General features: G+C 41.4%; 1 protein-coding gene across 1 annotated transcript in view; it reads right to left on the bottom strand.

Moving 5' to 3' along the window:
* MORC2 (MORC family CW-type zinc finger 2) overlaps nt 1–20999 on the bottom strand; it is a 37847-nt gene that overhangs the window by 2691 nt on the left and 14157 nt on the right. The window contains exons 6-24 of the mRNA XM_032199016.1: nt 19798–19906; nt 18374–18533; nt 18180–18291; nt 17347–17472; nt 13656–13735; nt 12628–12710; nt 11607–11692; nt 9752–9892; nt 9046–9200; nt 8767–8895; nt 7498–7603; nt 3292–3424; nt 2879–2953; nt 2375–2755; nt 1838–1978; nt 1692–1746; nt 931–1072; nt 395–586; nt 202–295 (exon numbers count right to left, since the gene is read on the bottom strand). Of these exons, the coding sequence (XP_032054907.1) occupies nt 202–295; nt 395–586; nt 931–1072; nt 1692–1746; nt 1838–1978; nt 2375–2755; nt 2879–2953; nt 3292–3424; nt 7498–7603; nt 8767–8895; nt 9046–9200; nt 9752–9892; nt 11607–11692; nt 12628–12710; nt 13656–13735; nt 17347–17472; nt 18180–18291; nt 18374–18533; nt 19798–19906 (2500 nt within the window). The remainder of the gene's footprint in view (nt 1–201; nt 296–394; nt 587–930; nt 1073–1691; nt 1747–1837; nt 1979–2374; nt 2756–2878; nt 2954–3291; nt 3425–7497; nt 7604–8766; nt 8896–9045; nt 9201–9751; nt 9893–11606; nt 11693–12627; nt 12711–13655; nt 13736–17346; nt 17473–18179; nt 18292–18373; nt 18534–19797; nt 19907–20999) is intronic.

A 20999-nucleotide genomic window follows, 5' to 3' on the forward strand; every position in this document is an offset into this window, starting at 1 on the left:
TGTATGGTAATAAAAAATTCCTCATCAAAATCTTCTCTCAGAAAAACTGAGGCACACTTCAAGAACTCTCATTTTTTTCTCCACTATGTTAATCATGCTAAGGATACAAATAACTTCCATAGGACGCAGGATTGCCGTAAGAATGGAATGTGTAAGGGAAAAAAACCAAAAAACTCTTTTTTCTAGATGTACTGAACTCACCAAGGGAAATGCCAGCAACCCTTCTGAACTCATGGAACTCAGCTCCTTCTTGGAAACAGGAAAATTTGGAGGCAAGAAGTATCGCAAACAATTCCTATGCAGGAAAGAAAAAGCAAAGCCAGAGTTTGAGATTGAGATAGAAGGACTAGAGCAATCAGGCTGCAGCAGCTCACAAGCAGCACTGTGAACCCACCGAAGGATTTGAACTAGCAAGTCTACTGTTTCTTGGTTACTGCTTGGTCCAGTGGTGTCTGGCTCAATTCTGACACAGTCTGAGGTAGAAGGTTCAGCCACAACAACCCCCTCTTCCTGCTGTGTATCTGGAGTCTGATACTCTGGAGATGGAGGCTTCATCAGTCTCACATCTTCACTGCCCTTCTCTACCCTGAAGACAAAAAAAAAGGGGGGGGGAAGGGATACATATGTTTTTCTTACATCAGCCATATCTGAAATGCTGTTAGCTTCATCAGAACCTGTACACATCCATCACTGAGACTTCTAGATTACGTAACAGCTGCCTCCACAGGAAGATCACACTAAAATGATGAGCAGACTGTACTGAGTGTGTTGTGTTCATTCTTTAAAAAGCAGACGGACAGTCCTGAGTGCACACACTCTCCCTGACATGACAACAATATATTTTTGTCTTCAGCACCTGTGTAAGTAAAACAAGGTCTTCCTCCTGAAAGCAAAACAAGCCTCGAAAATCTAGTAGCTGAAGATAGTTACCAGCGATCTCTTGGTGTGGTGTCTGTGGGAACATAATCAAACTTCACCTTCCAGCGCACTGCATGCTTGCCCATTTCCACAGCTGTGACGCGGCCTGTGAACCACTCCTTGTTTACACGCACTTCCACATGCAGCCCTTTATCTGAAGGGAAGAAGACAGTAAAGATGTTTGCAAATTCAGATGCTGAAGGGCACCTTCTGTGTGGTCATTAGAGAAGGCAGCCACCCTCATCTGTGAGCGAACCTACAACTGTGACAATTCTTTCAAGCAGTACATGAACCACCACGTTCATACAGTTCAACTCCTACTTAGAAACATTAATATGCAAGGAAATGATACGGCATTCTCAGATACTGTTTCTCTTGTATTCTAGGCAGTTTGATGCATGCTGTTCAGGCTTGTACCGGACTAGGACAATTTGCTATTATCTTTCACAGAAGATCCTGTCTGAAGAACATTATTTGAGATTTTTCTCACAGCATGACATCCATCTACGCAGCTGAACAGCACAACAGTTAAGATGATGCAGCTCTCATATTATGGGTCTTCCTACACCACAATGACTCCTGTTTAATCAAGGGGTCCTGAAATTTTGTTTCACTTAAGAGTCATCTCATGGTCTAGTACCCGAATTTACATGAATTTTTGTTTTAAAAAGCTCATTAACAGAAAGACATGCTTAACCAATGAATCTAGTTCTGCAAGAGCTCTTTTTCATTATTTTATATACTGGAAAAGAGTTCACGGGTTCACTTCTCACCTTTCTGAGCTTTCTTCAGTTCTGCTAGTTCTTCTTCTCCTGCACTATCTGTGAGCTGTAAGCAGAGAGCTCAGATTAGCTGTCTCCTGACAAGATTATAAACACTTGACAAATATCTTCTGCTGGGGAAACCAGTGCACTCTCACCTCTACCACAACCTCACTGGAATCCTTCTCCTCTTTCACTGCCACAAATTTGCCCCGTTTTGTCTTCTCCTTCTTGTATTCCCCTTCCCCCTCAGACACCTCCTCTGTGGTACATAAGGTCCTCTTCCGGGTTGTGGAGGCCTGCAGAAGCAAAAAAGCACTAGCTATAATTCAAGTACACTACCAGACAAAATCTTTTATGCAAATATTTAAAAATTTTTAAAAAGCTCCACACTCAGTATCTTCCTTTGATATCTTAATTGTTTTTTCATGAAGGATTTAGAGGGTGCCATATGATAACATAAGTCCTCAAGTCTACCATTCCGCACTTTTTTTTTGTCTGGAGAAATAGTCTGGTCTAACAGGAAAAAGATGAAACAAGCCTTTATTAGAGGTGTAGAATGGCACTCTAACCCAAGAATAAAATAGGAGTTATCTTGTTCTGTGCAGAGAATGAGGCATAAATCCCACATGACAGAAAAATATGGGTTATGCAGAAAAATTGGTAAGGATAGTTTTCATCCCTTTGAATCTCACCTGTGGGCATTTGACAGTGGCAGATTTCTTTACTGTTGGCGCCTTGGCAGTTTTTGAGCTGGGTATCTCACGTGGGCTTTTGGGGTTCTGCAGGACAGCAGTGGACGGTTTTGTCGCTGTAGCTGTTTTGGCAAGAGTTTTTGAAGTGCTATTAGACTTTCCAGCTGTCACAGTATGGTGGTGTGTCCTGGAAGTACTGGCCTCCTCCTTGGAGAGAATGCTTGCCAATTTGGGAGAGCTAACAGTTGAACAAGCTGGAGAACTCTTTTTCAGCTGACTAACAGACCTGGGAAGAGGCGTAGCTGGTGGTGGTCTGCTGGGAGCATTTTTAATTACATCAGGTAAAGGAGGAGATCGCGGGCGCTGAAGTCGAGTCTGTGACCGGGTGTTCCAAAACAGATTAGGGTACAGAGAGAGGAGACAAAAAAAAGTCAGACTTTGCTTTTCAATAACAGTTAAGGACAGCACAGAAGAGTACAAAGCCTACAGTGGTATCCCATTTACCTCCCCTGCGGGCCGTGTAGTCACTTCCAGAGGCAGTTTTTTCAAGTCAGCTTGAGATCGAATTGGAGTGGTTTTCTATTCAAAAATGAAAAAAATCAGAAAATTTATTTTTGAAAGCTGTCAGAACCTGCATGAACACATACTAGCAAAAAGTCTTCCAGTTTAAAAATCAGTAATTGCAAAGCAGGTATTTTCTGCTGTCTTTCAAGACCTGGAATCCAGCAGTCCCCCCATCATCCTAGCAGGAAATACAATCTAAGATGCTTGTTTAATACAACAACCCCTACCCCATGAATGCCACATGGCATATGTGCTATTACAGGCTGAGACAGATTTTATTCTCAGCATCACCTGCTTGCACTAAGGAAGTCCCTGGAAGCCTGCTATGCTTAGCAGGAGACCTTCCAATTTACCTGCAGAGCTTCCAGTTTTTCCTGCTGCTGGCGGATTTTCTCTGTCAGTTGTTTCTGCTTTTCCTCTTGTGATTTCAAGTCTTTCTTCAGAGTTCCTAGTGGTACTTTCTGCTTCTGCTCTGCAGCTTCACATCTAGGACCGAAGAAATGTAAGACAACCTCAGCAAAGACAGCAGTACCTGCACCATCTGTCCCACACAGCACCATCCCCGTGTCCCATCCCCAGTGCAGCAGTAAACCCCCCTTTCCTTTCTGCAGAGGCCACTATCTCAAAGAAAGCCATTTTCTCCTTGGGAAACACACATGATTTAAGGATCAAAACCACAACCAGTAAGAAACAAACCATTTACACTGGGAATTACCAACTCAGAGCCCTGGAGCCATAGTAAACAAAGTTTGGGAGCTGACAGGTATACAAAGACAGGTAAGAATTTGACTGCATCACCATACCGAGGACCTCTTTCTAGCTTGCCCTGAGAGAGACTTGTAATATAGGTTCTTGGGGAGTGCAAAGGCTGTAGGAAAGTGACCCAAGTTAGACACCAGCTACAGGATGATCACCATTATCTACACAAAGGCAGCAATCCTCATGGCACACAAGCTGGAGGTCCCTGACCCATGCTGGCAACAGCAGTGCTTCCCAAAGCCTCGGTTGTCCCTCAGACTATGCAAATACCTGGAACAGAATAGCTGGGGGACAGCCAAAATACAGCAGTAAGGGTGTCCAAATCCATGGCACAGGGAAACGGGAAGAAACATCAGAGAGTAGAGCACTTAAGAAGGCAAGTTCAAAAATACAGGGACTGCAAGTACACCCTGCTTTCTGTTGGCACCAACAAAGGCAAAGGAGCCTCTACAACAACTTCTGCAGAAAACCTTCCTCATGTAAAGGGACACAGTGGCACTCACTGATAGAAAGGGCAAGTGAGCCTACTCAATGCAAAAATATTCGAGTTATTTATCCCTCCAGAGTGAGATTTCTTTCAAAGAAGGTGAAATGAGCGGAAATTTGGATCACCTCTCCAAGGAGTCTTGCCTGCTCTTTCCCACCTCCCTGGAAACAGGATGTGTGCACCCTGTGGAAAAGTAAAGAATTCCAACTCATGCTCCAACTGAAATTCCAACATGTTTTCATATAACGTACAGCCACACCATTCCAGATTTTTAAGATATTGCAAATATAAGAAATTTCATTTATTATTAATTCATATTTCCATCAGGTTAATTGATAAAAGAGCTTGTCTGCACATAGGCAAAAGAGCACAAAGGGAAATGTGGGGGAAACCTGAATAACACCCTTGCTTTGGCTACTCTCAGGCCATCACAGGAGTCACCAGCCCTTCCAAGGCCCATGCCCACACACAGAGAGTCCCAAATGCACTTCAGGGAACCCAGATTAAATATTTAGAGGAACAGGCACCCCATTTGGGCTCTGGCCGGGCTGTCCAAGGGCAGCCTCAGCCCCAGTGTCCAGTCAATGGGAATAGCTCTCCAAAGCATCTTTTGGATCAAGGGGAGGAACCGAAGGCAGGGTAAGGAGGGGATTCAGGTGATTTTGGGAGGAATAAACATGGGAAAACAAAGAGATAAAAGGATAATAAGGATTGCTGTAATGTAAAGAGGAGGCTGGTCAGTACGCACGTAGGGCCATGCCCTGCACCTGATCAGCACTGTCCCATCTTCACATTGAACTCCATTTCTGGCTATTTTCTTGAGTGAGGGGCTCTATTCTGTGTGAATGTGTGTGTATGGGGGTCTGAGTGCCAGCAGCTCAAGTGGGACCACAGCTCATAGGGGCCTGTGTGCCTGGGGTGCACCAGCTGCAGCAAATGCAGGTGTGCAAGGGAATGTGTGCTTCACAGCAAACGTTGGGCCAGACATGGCAGCAAGGAGGTGAGCTGGCCTGGGAGCAAGACCTCAGAAAAAATGCTTACTGGAGGGAATGGGGAGTCCTGACCAACTGCTGCTGAGGGGTGTGGGATTGTAGGTAGGGGTGTGGGAGTCTCTAGGCAGGAGACACCGGTGAAGAGCAAAGATCCAGGATCTGCTACCAAATGGACGGTGTGTCCAAGGTGGAAAACTGTGGGGTGTATAGTGTGCAAGTGTCAGTGTGTGTGTTTCAGGGGGGTGATTGTTACATCTGTCCACACGAGGGGGTCTGTGGGAGTTCAGGTCCCATATATCCCACTGCAAGTAGCTATCAAGACAGGCAGCAGAGGGCAGCAGATACGGATGGTCCTCATCCTGACCAGAGGAGAAAGAGCAGGATGAGGTTACTGGTGTGCTTTGTGTTTGTGTCTGAGTGCTGAGAGTGTCTGCATGTGTTGAGCTGTACAGCCAGCTATGTGTGGTGTATCTGTGTCTGTCTACTGGGAATACATTCCCAGCCTTGCTACTGCTTCGACCCAGGGTGCTGGAGATGTGGCAGCCTCTTGTTGGTCTTGCAGATTTGGCTCTGCCCCCAGGAGTTTCATCTAAGGACATCCATCCTGAGTGAAACAGCCCCCATTACAACTACATCACAGCATGAACACACAGAGCTACAGGGATGTTATCACCCATACTTTTCAAATGACAAGTGCCAAAGGGAAGAAGCTAGAAAATCAGTATTTTCCCAATATCAACATAAACACTTTTTGTAGCTCTTCTGGTTATGGATATATCAATGTTTTGATTCCAATTAACAGATTCTACCTGGATTCATTTGTATTTAAAACACTTAACCAAGGCTCCTGACTTACAGCCTAATCAGCTTCTCTCATTATACAACAAAGATAAGAATCAAATTCTAGCAGTGTCTTTCTCCACAGACAGAAAGGAGAAGCCTAGAGCAATAATTTTTCTTATTCAAAGAAGTAGTGAACTCTGCTTAATCTTATAATAATGAAACACACCTTTGGTATGAATCAATGTGCTGCTTCCTCAAGTGAACAAAATGCAATTCTTGGGCTCACTGCAACTCAGAGGTGTTGTTCCAGCTTGTGTGCCTAATGAGTTGGAGCAACAGCAGCAACAGAGACAGCTGAAAAGACTGAGCACTGAACCCATGTTGCTCCCAGCCTCCACTTAGGACTATTCTTCAGTTGCTACCTATATTAAAGCTAACATGCATAAACTATAGCTACAATCATATCTCCAATGGCAGTGCAGAAAAACCATAAAGGAACTAAATTTCACAGAATGGCTGACATTAGAAAGAAGTTTCTCAAGACCATCTGGTCCAACACCCTTGCTCAAGCAGGGACACCTAGAATGGGTTGCCTACGGCCATGTGTAGACAGCTTTTGAATACTTCAAGACAAACTCCAAACTCTCTTTGGACAACCTATGCCTATTACCACTCGCATGGTGAGTGACCTTGAATTTCCTGATATTCAAGGGGAAGCTTCTGTTTCAGTTTGTGCACATTGTCTCTTGCCCTAGCACTGGGCACCACTGAAAAGGGCCTGGCTCCATCTTTTTTCACCTCTCCTCAGGTACATACAGATCATTGGTGAGATCCCCTCTGAGCCTCCTCTTCTCCAGGCTGAGCAGTCCCAGCCCTCTGAGTTTCCCCACAGCAGAGGTGCTCCAGTCCTTTCATCTTGTGGTATGTCACTGGACTCCCTCCAGTATGTGCATATCTCTTGTACTGGGCAGCCCAGCACCGGATACTCTCTAAGACTGACCTCATTAATACCTCAACTCATCAACCTCCCTGTACTTGCCAGCGACACTCCTCCTGATGCAGCCTAGGACACCATTGGCCATCTTTGCTACAAGGGCACATTGCTGGCTTATGCTCAGCTTGGTGCTCACAAGGACCTCGGGTCTTTTTCTGCAGAGATGTTTTCAGCTGGGCTCTCCCAGTATGTCCTGGTGACTCAGGCTGTCCCCTCTCCTGAACCTCCAACCCACCCTTCCCAACAGGACGGGGGAAACTTCGCCCTTCTTGCAGCGTATGATCCACCCTTCCAGTTTCGTGTCATCAGCAAAGTGGCTGAGGATACACAATGCAATGTGCCATGTCCATCCATGTGTCAGCTCCAAATAGGTATGCCATCATCATGCATTCACAGACTCTGAGCACAGCTTACAGGTGTACCATACAGGTATAGAATTCCTGTCTATCCCTCCAATAGTTCTCAAAGAATGCATGACTAGGAAAAAAAAAAAAGTACAAATAAGACACACTGCAGAAAGTTCTTTATATTAACTGATTCTTACCTGTCTTGTTCAGGATCAGGGTTCATAGAGCATACCCAGGTATCAGGGTAATTCTTCTCCACTGAACTCAGCTGGAATGGGAGTGTTCGCCACTTCAGACACACATCTATTAAGGTAATAAACACTTTGCAAGTCAGAAATATACATCTTAAGCCACAAAATCAGCTTTTACCCCATAGCACTTCTCAAGCCTATTTAAAGTCCAAGGACCACACCAATTTCCTAAATATATCCAATGACAATTAAGACCAGTGGCAAAAAAAGAAACAAACAAGATATGCTAAGTCAATTTTTGCTCCACGTTCACAAAGTACTTTGACGAATTCACATTTCACATTCACTGCTGTAATGATAGCACTTACAAATGAAACTGAACAGCCTGTCCTGAAATCACCACTCATCTCACAAGGCAGGCTGTCCCTTACTGGTATCAACACCCAACACCTCAGAGATGTATCCACTAAACTTAGGTAATAATTGAATACATTTTAGATAAGCCAGATGTACTAGATTTGGTTTCCAGAACATGATTGGACTACCAGAAAATCAACATCTTAAAAATCACATTTTGCCAAGAAAAGGCAAATATTCTTAAATCAGTCTCTGGAAAGGCTTCACAGGCCCTGGCAGATGTCAATAGAAAAGGTCAAGAAGAATGACAGGAAAGCTCGTCCTCTTTGGGAAGTTTGATGGCTCTCTATCAAAAGAGAAAGTGCTTATATAAAGATCTCCCTTCTTCCAGCTGGAACAAGGACTTAGCCATAGCCATTCAGGGGTGAACAAAAGACAATCTTCATTAAGTTCAAAAGATGACTGTAAATGGTTCCTTTCTGTGATGACGCCTTGAGCCATTTAACACACCAGTGCATCAGAGTAAAAGTTACTTGACTACTTTCCATTGCCTATTGGGGAGTTTTGGATCTTATTCCATTGTTGGGCTCTGGTCAGTTCCAGTTCAGATGACATTTTGAAGCCCATTCTCAATTCTGCTACTGACCACACCAGTTCCATTCTCTAAGTGCACCTGAAGAAGAACCTGAAGACTGTGCAGGAAAGAAACCTTACTTTAAGATGTTTAAAAGTATGCCAGCAGATGCAAGCAAGGACAACTCACAAAAGGAGGCAAGCCCCAGAAGGGAGCAATGATAGAGGAGGTCACCTCAAATCTCCTACCCATTTAGCTGCTCCCCAACTGCAGATAGGACTTCCCTCCCTCTCTCCCTTTCCCAGGGAGGACCAGCCTCCTAATTGCAGCCTGGTCAGACGCACCACACTGAATCGTGGTAGGAATCTCCATGGCTCTTCGGCGTTTGTAGCGCAGTTCACTAGATGGAGGCTGGTTCCAGTTTGCTGACAAATAGCCAAATTCATCCCAGAACTTGATGATACCCTTCTGGGCTGGAAAACAAAAAGCCCCCATTCAGTACAAAGCTATTATCACAAAAATCACCACCTTCACTCTTGGTTGTCCTCCCCCTTAGCTCCTTTCCAGCCACCAAAGCCTCCCCTTCCAGCAGCTGGTAAAAGCAGCTGGTGAAGCTTCATTACCTATAGCTACATCTTTCCAATACTGAGCTAAATGCTCTCCCATGGCCTTCAACAAGTGTCGATATTCTTTGGCATCAGCAAAGTCTTGTTTATTATGGGTTGGTTCCAGAACCAAATAGGGCACATCCACTACACCTACTACTCCACCACATGCCCTGGAAGAGGAACATACAGTTATGAGCATCATTGAACTACTAGGTCAGTGTTCAGACAAGCAACATTGAAAATAGTGGATTACAGAAACACGTTCCTGCAATAATACTATTCTGAACTTACTAGATTTCTAAACCAGACTTTATTCAGACTTAATATTTAGCACTGGTATTTTTGAAAAAAAGCAAGGTGGGCTCAAATATTTGTATTTGCTTTCAAGACCAATTCTCCCTGTCCCTAGAATGAAGTAGTATTGCTACCAGTATTCACCTGTTAGCCCCAGACATCAGTAACAAGCATACAAGGCTCATACTGCTCTAGGTATGACCAAAATTTGTGGTCATAAAAAATAACTTTTTTTTTTTTTAATTTGGGAAGCTAGGGAAATACTGAGAAATATAAAAATACATTTTATTTGCCAGAATCCACACTGAAGGTTTATAAAACGAGACGGTCTCATGCTCATGAAGAATGATTATAGCAAGGCCAAAGTTATGTGTGGGAACATGCCAGACTTAAGCAAATTATTGCTGAAAAATCTCCAAAAACTCACATGCCACCCTCCAGCTGTGGGCCCACCTTCTCATACATCTTTATCAGCCGACTACAGTTATAAATAAACATGCCATCCAATTCACGCTGCTCAATATTCACACCAAAAATAAAATTCAGTTCTTTGGGTTCCTTCAATGCCCTGTAAAAGAATGAAACAGAACCTTTGAGATACTAAAAATAAAGATTTTGGAATCAAAATTATTTGCTAATTATTAGACAAAGGGCATGAAAATTCCAGCACCTTTGAGCATTAAGGTTTTGTCTAAAAACTTGTCCTATATTCCGCTATTTCTAACAAAAAAAAAAAACAAATGTTTTTGTTGAAACATGATACTGAATCACATTACAACTGAAGACTAATTAAAAAAATGACTTTGCAATACAAACATCAATTTAGGCTGGACAGTATCTGTTGAAGCAATTTAATTATTCATTTGGATACATTTTCTCCTATAGGAATGGATTTTGGTTTTTATTTCAGATCTACGTTTTGAAAAAAATTGCAGTTGAGTCTTATGAAAGTACTGTTAGGCACAGACTGGTCCTCTATGTGATTTTGGTTCATATCTTCTAGATTGAAATAAATGCTAAATCAAGCATGAAAATTAAGATTTTGATACAAAACTACAGTTTTGATATTCAGATTCTTGGAAAGTTCTCGTAATTACAAATTTTATAATGTTATTCAAATTAAAATAATGTTATTATAACGTTACTCAAAGCTCGAAAGCTGAAGAATACAACACACAGCCAAAAAGAACCTTTTTTTTTTTTTCCTGGAAATGACAGGATAGCAATTTGCATGATTTCTATCTTATTGTGATGACTTCAACAGAAGTTGGCCTCAACTATGTTTGTGAGCACATACAGATTTTCTGAATCTGAGTCTTTGATTATCATGAATTGTATTTCCTGTGATGCAGAAAGCCTCAAGAAATTTAGCAGTGTTGTAAAATCAAACAGAACCTCTTTATTTAATAGAAGTATTGCTCTTCAAAGACTAACTTACATGGATTTCACAGCTTTCATGAAAACCACAGATTGTTTTTCATGAGGATACCTGTTCCAGGCTGAAGGTATCATCAAATGAGGCCAAATTTTTTAACAATTAAAAGGCATAGTCTACACCACTGTCCTACTCATTCCTCTGATTTTTGATCTTCCATTTTTCCTCTAATCATCAAATTTTTAAGCACTAACGTGCATTGTTCCAGTTAAGTCATTTCACTTCTCTAAGTGGTTAGTTGAAGATACTTGGAATTCTTTAAAGTTTAAATTCTTGAAGATCTCTTAACTGTCTACTACTACCATCAGATACTACGAGAACCTGAGCTGTGCATTCATGAGCATTATGCAGTAATAATACACAACTAAAAATTAGTGTACACTAATTTTTTTAATTAGTGTACATTAATTTAAACTAATTTTTCTCAAACGTATATGACAAATTTGCAGACAACTGATATACAAAAAGAGAAATATTCCTGTGGTTAAATAATAGCTTTAATTGTAACCAGAGGTTTTTTTTTTGTTTGTTTGTTTTGAATTGTAACAGATAAGTGAAGCAATGAAAAAACCTTATGTGAAAACCAGGTAAATATCTCCAAAACAACCAACCAATCAACAACAACAAAGCCAAATTCAAATACTTCTTACAGCAAGATGGGAATAGCAGAAGTAACCAGAAGACCAAACTTGTGGTTAAACAGGCAGGGCATATAGAGTACTCACAAGTATTTAAGCTTTGAGCTGAACTGCTCACCCCACCACATGAAGTAAAGCAGAAGAAACACTCAAAGCACATGGAGTGAACAGCCTGAGAAAATCAGAGCTTTCAACTGCCTTTTACTCACCGCTGCTTTGCCTCCTTAATCCTTTTCTTTACATCAGCCTCCCGGCGCATGGTTATTGCAGAGTTCTGGGCTTGACGTAATGTCACCTGCCAAGAGGTATTTCACAGTGAAATGCATGAAATTAACTCACTTCTGAGATCTTTTTGAAGGGGGGAAAAATTGTAGAAAGAATGCACCAGCTGTGGAGGACAATAATTAGCACACCAAAACATTAAGGGTAGCACCAGTTGCTGCCTTGGTTAAGTAGCTACACAGTTGCTTGGAAGAAAATATCCAAAGGCAACTAAACATCTAATGTAACTAAAACCACACAGCAAATGGTTGGACACAAAATGGAAATAGATGGGCTACTCAAATGCTTTTTTTTTCCTTCCCCATTAGATGTCATTAGGAAGGAAAGTAATTTTATGCTAATATCACCTGCTGGCACTTCCCACAAATCCACTTTCCACCTAAGTGCTGGCTAGGCGTAGGCCTTACCCACCTTTCAAAAAACCCCTGGTCTCAGCACAGGAGCTGTGGCTTCAAAAGGTACCATTCAGAAGGAAACAAAAAGAACTCTCTAGCAACAGCTTGAGAAAACTTAAGAGCAAACTGCAAGGGCAATCAGAGACAATAGCCAAAAAAAACCCAAAAACAACATTTTTACTTCTGTTCAAATACTTAACATTCACCCAGACTCTTCAGAGAACATCAGATATAGCATCTTCACAGTAAAACTCAAACAAGGCATTGCCTTCCCACCTGATATTGTGTGCTGTATGCATGGGAATGTCAGCGTGCTTCTTGTTCAGATTGGAAAATAAACACGTTCAAGTATGTCCTGTGGTGACGACACCACACAATTGCCTGGGACTGAACATTGCTGACAACTTATCTCCAACAGCAGTCACCACCTGCTTCCCATACCAAACTGCTAAAAGGAGATGCTAATCAGCCAGTTCTCTGCTCCAAAAGCACAGTTCTAAACCTTCCCCCTCAATACTTAAAATCCAACTCATTGGAACAGCAAAAGTCTCACCCTGGACTCCCGCGTAAGGTCCCCCCCGAGGCGCAGCTCAAGTGCACGAGCTTTACTCTCTGCTTCTCGAGCCTTGTCCTCCGCTACAACACAAGGAGAAAGAACAGTATTAGCCATTTAGTACAGACATCATATCGTCAGGCATTCATCTGAGGTAACAGATTTCCAAAGACAGGATTAACATATACAAGGGAGAGATGACGAAGTAGCATAAAAAGGTACAAAATAAAATCTTATATATGAGAGGATACCGTTGACAAGCCATCTTAAACTTGATCAGCAGTCACAGTCAGTATTACATAGTACATAATACACAATTCAATCCTCTAATACATAATTCATATATAACATGTCGTACAAGTTCAAGATTCCTTGTTCTCTATGGGTTTTCCCCAACATGGGTTGGGATGACTGATTTGTACGCAAAATTTATGAAATATAACAAAGATATATGCTATATATATATATGTTCATGTTATTTCTATATCCTGAATGTCCAATACTGTCGAATTTGGTTTCTCCTGAGGACAAGACATAATAAGGAAGGCAGACTAAATATACAAAGGATAGTCTTGAAGCAAGAAAAAAAAATCAACACCCAGATCAATCAGTATGTATCAGGTGATAGAATAAAAATCTGTGTTCGAACAATTGCCTCAAGAGGGAAGTAACGGAAGGAGAAGAGAACCAAAAAGGTAAAGATATGCAAAAAGGTGAGAGCAGAACAATGGGATAACAAGTAGGTGAGGCTTCAGGTGGAGCAAGTGGAGAGCTGTGCATTTAAAGGGTTATTCTGTACCTGTATTCTCTATAGGAAGTGGTATTAGGGAATTACATGTATGTAAATTCCCTCCACTGCATGGAAGCAAGTCTCAACTGCCTGTAATTACTGTAATAACTAACTGCCTGAGCAACCACAGCCATCACAGAAACAAGCAATCCAGGTCATATCCAGCAAGATAGCCTCTTTTATTCCTTTCTTTTGCTGCAGCAAAATCAGGATGTGCATGCATAACCCAAAGACTCACCTATCCTTGCCATATGCTCTGCTTTCTTCACCTCTTGCTCTGCACGGGTCTTGAAACGATTTGAAGTATATTTGTACATCCTGTGATGATCAAAACTTAATTAGCAATCTCAGCAGTAAGGTCAAACCGAGATTTCATCACTGTATTCCTGGAGAATAAAGATCTTCACATTCTACTCTACTTTTTTCAACAGATTAAATAAATGAAGGAGGTTTACGTATCAGTAACTGGGCATTTTTGGAAGTACTTAGGACATATCTTTAAGTCAGAGATGCTTTAGCTGTTGCTGCAACCACAATACCCACTTCTACATTATCCAGTGGAGGTACAACATATCCCATATTCTTGGAAGAAATCCCCAGGTTAAGGAGAACAAGTTCAGAAGTGAAAAAGAGGACGGGACATATTTATAAAACTTCTCCAAATCCTCCCATTCTACACAAATGCCCCTTCCTCTCTCCTGCAAATGGCCATCTACATATGCAGTTTCACAGTTCATGTCTTTAAGCAGGGCGAGCTCAAAGCCTCTAGGTGGTATAGGAATTGTCTGAACACAGCTTCAACTTGCAGCTTCAAAATTTCAGGACATTTCCATATGCTACACATGTGACTCACAACCTTGTAAAGTGTTTGATTTGCAGTGACTTGTTTTACCTTCCCTGTAACGTGAAATGCCAAATGCAGATTACAATCTAACTATGACTATTGCAGAGTAAAAGAGGCAAAAGCTTATGAGTATGCGTCACTTCTACATAGAGGTGTGTAACTGGGGAAAGAGATGACGCCAAGGATGACCAGAGCCTGGAAGAACTTGAACCACCTTGGACATGAGGTTTTGGAAGTATCCAAAGGAAAATCCTGTCTAAAATATATTTTTATGGAGGCAAAAGGAAAAAAAAAAAAAAAAAAAGAAAAACAACTCTCCACCATTATGCCAAAAGTAAAAGCCACAAAAATACTGTTTTTATATATGGGAAAATGTAACAACTTAGAGCTTGATTGACCAGCTCATTAAAGTAGGAGGAAACACATTTAAGTCCCAATGAGGTAAGATTCCCCCAAATGAAATATAGTCTATCAAGATCCGTGAGAAATCACCTTGCACAGATGAAAAAGATTGGTTATGTATGGTTCTGTGGGTGAACACGTATGTGCTCAGATGTCAGAAACAGTCTCACTATCAGAAATCCTTTACTCTCAAGTCCAGTAAACTCAAAACACAAGCACAGTCCACTTAAACGCATTTCTGCATCTAGTAAACTCCTTTGCTGCTACTCATAAGGACCTCCTCATTGCAGATAAAGCAGACACACACTAACTCTTCCAGAAAATCACCCAATAACCAGAGTAAGGTTTTGTGTGCACAGTCTCTTCAAATCTACTTAAAAGGTGATTTAAGCTACCTGGAGCCAAGAGCCAGAACGTACTCTGAAAACCAGAACTACCTTCAACATGCTGGCATAATTACATTACCTCATCCACATCCTGCCTTACTTTCCTGGCTGGGAGGGAACAGGGTGAAGATGAATTCTCTCAACACACACCTCTTGAGAGGGAGAAGTACTTGAGCGTGATCACAGACAGCTTTAGAAAGTGAGGTACACCTCAACTTTCCAATAGGACACACAGAGCACAGCTGTGGAACAACCCAGAGAGGCAGTGAAGGATGTCATCTCAACTCCACGCCCTCCTCCCCAGTCCTACTCCCCGTACCAGCTTCAGGTGCCTGCAGGAGTGTTCAATATCCCAAAAGCAAACCAAGGACTACTGGAATTCAGATCTGGTTCCAGATAAACTGTGCCAGAGACCGACCATTTCAAGAAAGAAGAAACCAGCCAGCCATTATGTTTCACTTTAGTTTCTGACTCCAAATGACTTTGGCCACAGCCAGGAAAGCCAGCATTTAAGTGATCTGGAACATTGTACCTAGCAAAGACATACGTAAGACCAATAGACAAGAAATCCAGATGATATGATAGCAAAACATATTCATCCATCTTCAAGAGGTTCATTACAATTGTCCTAGAGTGCCCTCATAAAAGTGAACTCCTTGCACGTGGTTCAATAACACATGGTTCACAGCAATAGCCAAAGAAAGCAAAACAGCACACGCTACTTCTGCAGCCACCAACACTGGATGTCTGCTGGGATCACTGGCCATTCAGAGGGCTTACATACAAAGCGACATGCAAAACGGCCTGCCTCCTTCTAGCTGTACAGCCTGCACTGCTAAACAAGTTCCAACAGTGACCGTGGGAGGAAACAGATGAAGTAACTCTTTCAGAGATGAAAGCAGCTTCCAGGGAGTCTGCTACTGTGGTATCACACCTACAAATGCTGCTGAATGATTTGCACAAAACCAGCCTGCTCCTGACTCCTGGGCATTACAGGCTCCAGAAAGGTTTTGAGAAGTCTCTCACTGATCTCTAGCAAAAGGTAGAAGATAACTGGAGCTCTTCTGGAAAGAGGAACTACTTCCTCCATGGTCTTGGATATCCTTTACTGTCACCTGAACAGTAAGGTCGTATTAGTAGTTGACTATACAACCCACAGAAACATAGCTTCCAGAAAGAACAGTGACAAAAGGACAGTAAGTGTCCTGCTCAGCAGACAAGCTGTTATTCCTGATGAAGAACATTGTAACAGCAGTAAAATCTGAATTTACACAGTAAAGGCATTTAAACACCCTAAATCCTGTGACAAATCTCCATTCTTTGTTCTCTAACACCAAAAAATTAACCTGCAGACAAGCAGGTTAAATGCTTTTCCTTCAGAGATGAAGACAAGCTGACTTGCAACCCTACAAACAGGAGAGAATACACTGCCTCCTGAAGACAATCTTCCTAAGCAGATCTTGCAAGCAGAATGCTGTACCTACCAAGGCCTGATGTAAAGCATAAAAATGATCACTTCAAACAGAAGGACACCTAGCAAACCATGATTTACAGTGCCAAGTCATGCTGTACCAAATTGACTGCCTCTAAAAATGAAACGAGTGACTATTTTGACAAGGGGAGAGCAAGGGATGCAATCTCATGTGACTTCTGTGAAGTTTGATACCACTTTCCAAATTTTAAGAAGCTGAGTAAGTATTAGCTTGACAGGCAACAGCCAACATTGCTTCACTACGGGCAAATCACACCTCACAAGTCACCAAAGATAGGATGATAGTGCTGGTGGATAAGAGAAGAGTAATTGATATCATCTGCCTAGACTTGTGCAAATTTAAAGGTTTAAATTAGATACTTGGAAGAAATTCTTTACTATGAGGATGGTGAGGCAACTGGAAGAGGTTGACCAGAGAAGCTGTGGATGCCCAATCCCTGGAGGTGCTCAAGGCCAGGTTGGATGGGGCTTTGAGCAACCTGATCTAGTGGAAGGTGTCCCTGTCCATGGCAGGAGGGTTGGAACTAGGTGGTCTTTGAGATCCCTTACAACTGAAATCATTCTGTGATTCTGTGTTTGGTTTTAAAGGAGACAAATTGCACAAGCTACTTTTGATTTACAAAAGCATTAGATTTTCCATTATCTTCCTGTTTTTCCAAGATGTCAAAGCCACATCCTATAATCTTGTGATCTGTTTCTGTGGCTTTAACATGGAGTTATGCAGGATACACACAGAGCAAAATGCTAAACCTCTTCTGTAAGGAAACTCCTGCACACATATGCAGACTTGTGGTCTAACGCTTACCTTGGCTTGTACAAGCAGCAGGAAAGTCGCTTGGTTTGTACTTTGTGTCCATTTATGAATATCCTCATTCTAGGATCGATATAGAGCACAGCAGCATAGGCACGGAAGGAGCGGCGCTCAGGCTTTCTGTAGGAGATGGATGTTTACAGATATTTATCAGTTTGTTCAGCATTTCACTGTAGGACCACCTGGAGACATTCTCCCTATTATATCCATGTACCTCAAAGATGACCCCATCAATTTACTACCCGAATAACCGATGTCTTATTTGTCAGAGTGCTCATCCTTGTCCCTCCTTTTTCCTTCAAAATTTTTCCCCTTAATTATTCTCTGGTTAAAAAACAGCCATCACCTACTACTGTCATAGTCTCATCCTCTACCCTTACCAAATGAACAAGTTTCTCTGTTGAAAAAATTTGTAAGATTCTTATTTCCCAAGAAACTGGTACCCAGGTTCAAAAAGACCAACAGAATCACCTCCCCACACTACTTTTCCCTATCCTGTGACATATCCTGGCACAGATTAAACCTATAGCTGAGGGCTTCCTCTCCTTAATACAGATAATTAAAAAAAGGGTACTGAGTTTGCCTGCTTTGACTAAGCTGAGACAAGTCAAGGCGTAAATTCACAACAAACACACAAGCATAACATCTGTGAGCTATGTAAATGCATGAACTCTAAACTGCTGAAGAACTAAAGAACATCTAAACTCTCCTACTCACCACAGAAAGAGAAGCTTTGAAAAAAACAAACGTATGCACACAGCATACAGATAAACCGCAAAATATAGTTAGATCAGAATCCAAGGGCCTGTAACATCAGTCATACTTACGCTCCCTCTGGGGGTGTTTCTGCCATCTGAATATCTTGGAGGTCAGAAGTCACATCCAGCTCTGGCTCTCCATTATCCATTAGCTTGAGGTTAAATATGATCACCAAGGTGCCTAAGCAAGCAAGAAGTTGATCAGGTGAATCCCCCCCAAACCCCCAAATTCCTTGCCCATGACCAGCACCACAGATACATACCTTTCTCACCACGGATCTTATTGAACTGCTCCATCACTTGCTGTTCTGATTTGAAAGGGGAATACTTGTAGATCAGCTCCGTCTCAATAGCAAACTTCTCCATGTTGTCAGTCACAGGCTCTCGGCTCCGTGCATTCCAGGTGGGCAGTGGAACAATGACCTGCAAATAGCATTGTACCAGGAGCAATTCAGACCTACCCACTCTAGTCAGCCATTTACATGGAACAAGGTTGAGCAGTAGCCCTTCCTAACTTTTCAGCGGTTTACACAACTGTCAAATGCTCAAGGACCTTTCTTTTCCAGCCTCCAAGTTACTTTTCTAGAACATCTAGTCTTATAAGACACCACTCCAAAGTAATCTGTGTGGTATTGGCTGCTCAATGTTAACACAACCAACATCATTTTTACCTCTTGTAATAACTTTCATCTAACAGTAAAAAAAAAACAAACAAAAAACACAAGTTTTGCTTCTTAAAAAAAAAAAAAAAAAAAAGCATCAAACTGTGCTCAACTCTTCTCTTAAACTGAAGAATTATTCTTCATTTATTTTTCTGATTTCATTTTTTCTTCTTGGTAGGATTCTAACAAGATTATTGGTTTTGTGTTGTTTAGAACATGAACAAAGATAGAATTACAGACTGCAGCTGTATATCAAGGACAGTGAGTCCCCTCCTTATTTTAGAATTAAGCTCAAGCCAAAACTTCTAGCTCCAGAGGCACTATGGGAACTACATTACTGCTTGCTAGCCACTAGCAAGCACTGCCCCCTCAACAGCTTCCTTGTACAGCTCCCTCCACTATCAAAATGGAAAATCCTTACATACTATCCCAGTGCAAAAACTTAACTTCTCATTGGCTATGCCTTAAAAATACTTGCGCTTGAGCATAAAAATACTTCCATATTAAGAGTTCAGATACACAATGGTATCTGAACTATCTGTTAAAGATATACAAGTTCTCAATAGTTAGAACCATACTGATTTTTGACTTAAAAAGATGCAAAAAGAGATGCATCTGGGAGTTTCTGACCTATGGGAAGCGTCTTCAATCACACCTTTAATTCTCTACAGATAACCAGATATGAACAAAAATTTAACTACATCTCAAAATCAAATTTTGTGGGAAAGGAAAACACAAGAAAACCTGGACATAGCCTGAGCTTGGCACCAGCAACATAAAGTGATATTAAGCCCTATAAACCCACAGTGGTTTAGAGAGACCTCTTGAACAGATTTAAAGCCGAAAGGAAAAATCAGTCATGACTTTGCAGATCCCCTACCAGTGTATCCCCAAGAGAACACCATACACTGAATAAAACACAGTAGAAATCTATACTGACACAGACTCCTCCTTCAAGAGCTGGGTGAAGGTCAGATGAGATAACATTCACCATATTACTTCATTATAATATTTTATGTCCAAACCTCATCGATGCCTTCTTCTTCATGGAATGTCCGTGACAAGAGAAGGCAAGTCATGGTGGTGTTTTTCTTTGTGAAAAGGATAAAGTCTTTCCCAATCCGCATGGAACCCCTGGAGACAGATTTCAAGCAGCATGTTATACTTCATGACCAATGCTTTTCAGCAAATTAGCAGAATTTATGCTAATTCTTTAAAAAGCAGACTAAGTTATGTTTTCATTCCATTATGTTCAAGTATGAGACACCAAAAACAGGTTAAGATGGGTAAAAAGGCTTAAACAGCAGCTACCCTCCCTCTTTATTGTTCCTTCCAAAAAAAAACAAACAAAAAAAAAAACACATCTAAATCTGGACATTTTCACAAGAAGCAATGGAGCTCTAAATTCTTTCCCTAAAACATTTAACACTAATCACAATTAAAAAGTGCAGAATGGAGCTTTCCAAACTCATACTATGAAGAAAGCTTAAAACAAAGGTTTTATTTTTTAAATCTGAAGAAGTTGACTACAGTGAGATGTGATAATAACCTTCAAATATATGAGCAAAAATGTAAGTCAGTGAGAAAATGAATGCAGCCTTCATTTTGCTGCACACACAAATGAATAGCAGTAGACAAGTTTCTGGGAGACCATATATTTTCCAATGTGACAGGAACATTAGCAATTCAGCAGTTCAACTTATCAGCTAGCTATCACAAAAAGGACAGTCCTCTACCTCCTAACTCTCATATGGTGAGCAACAAAGTTGTGTTTTTGCAACAGAGAACTAATTTTCTGTATTCCAAGATAGTTGTGTAGTCATAATAAGGAGAAATGCTAAGTAGATTAGTGAACAGTAGAAGGCCTCACTGTTTCAAAATAATGTAGAAGCTTGAGAGAAATAGGATGAGCAGTGTGAGAAGAGTTAAACAATGATTACAAGTTCTCAAAAAATAAGAAAGGAGAAATTAAAAGGTTGAAAAAAGAAAAAATTGTACATATATGGCGTAGAGGAGCATCGAGTAGCTTGTGAACCTGTAGTATTCAGCCAATGAGGAAACAGGGGAGGTGATCAGGTGTCGGGTAATAGGGGATAAAAGGTTATGATTTGTTTGCTTGGATGCGCTCCTGATTGACAGGATGCCCGCCATTGCAATCGTGAATAAAATAGCTTCACAGAAGATCCTGTCTGAAGAAAATTATTTGAGATTTTTCTCATAATATTCC

This window comes from Aythya fuligula, chromosome 17 (genome assembly GCF_009819795.1).
Source record: "Aythya fuligula isolate bAytFul2 chromosome 17, bAytFul2.pri, whole genome shotgun sequence".
Taxonomy (NCBI): Eukaryota; Metazoa; Chordata; class Aves; order Anseriformes; family Anatidae; genus Aythya; species Aythya fuligula.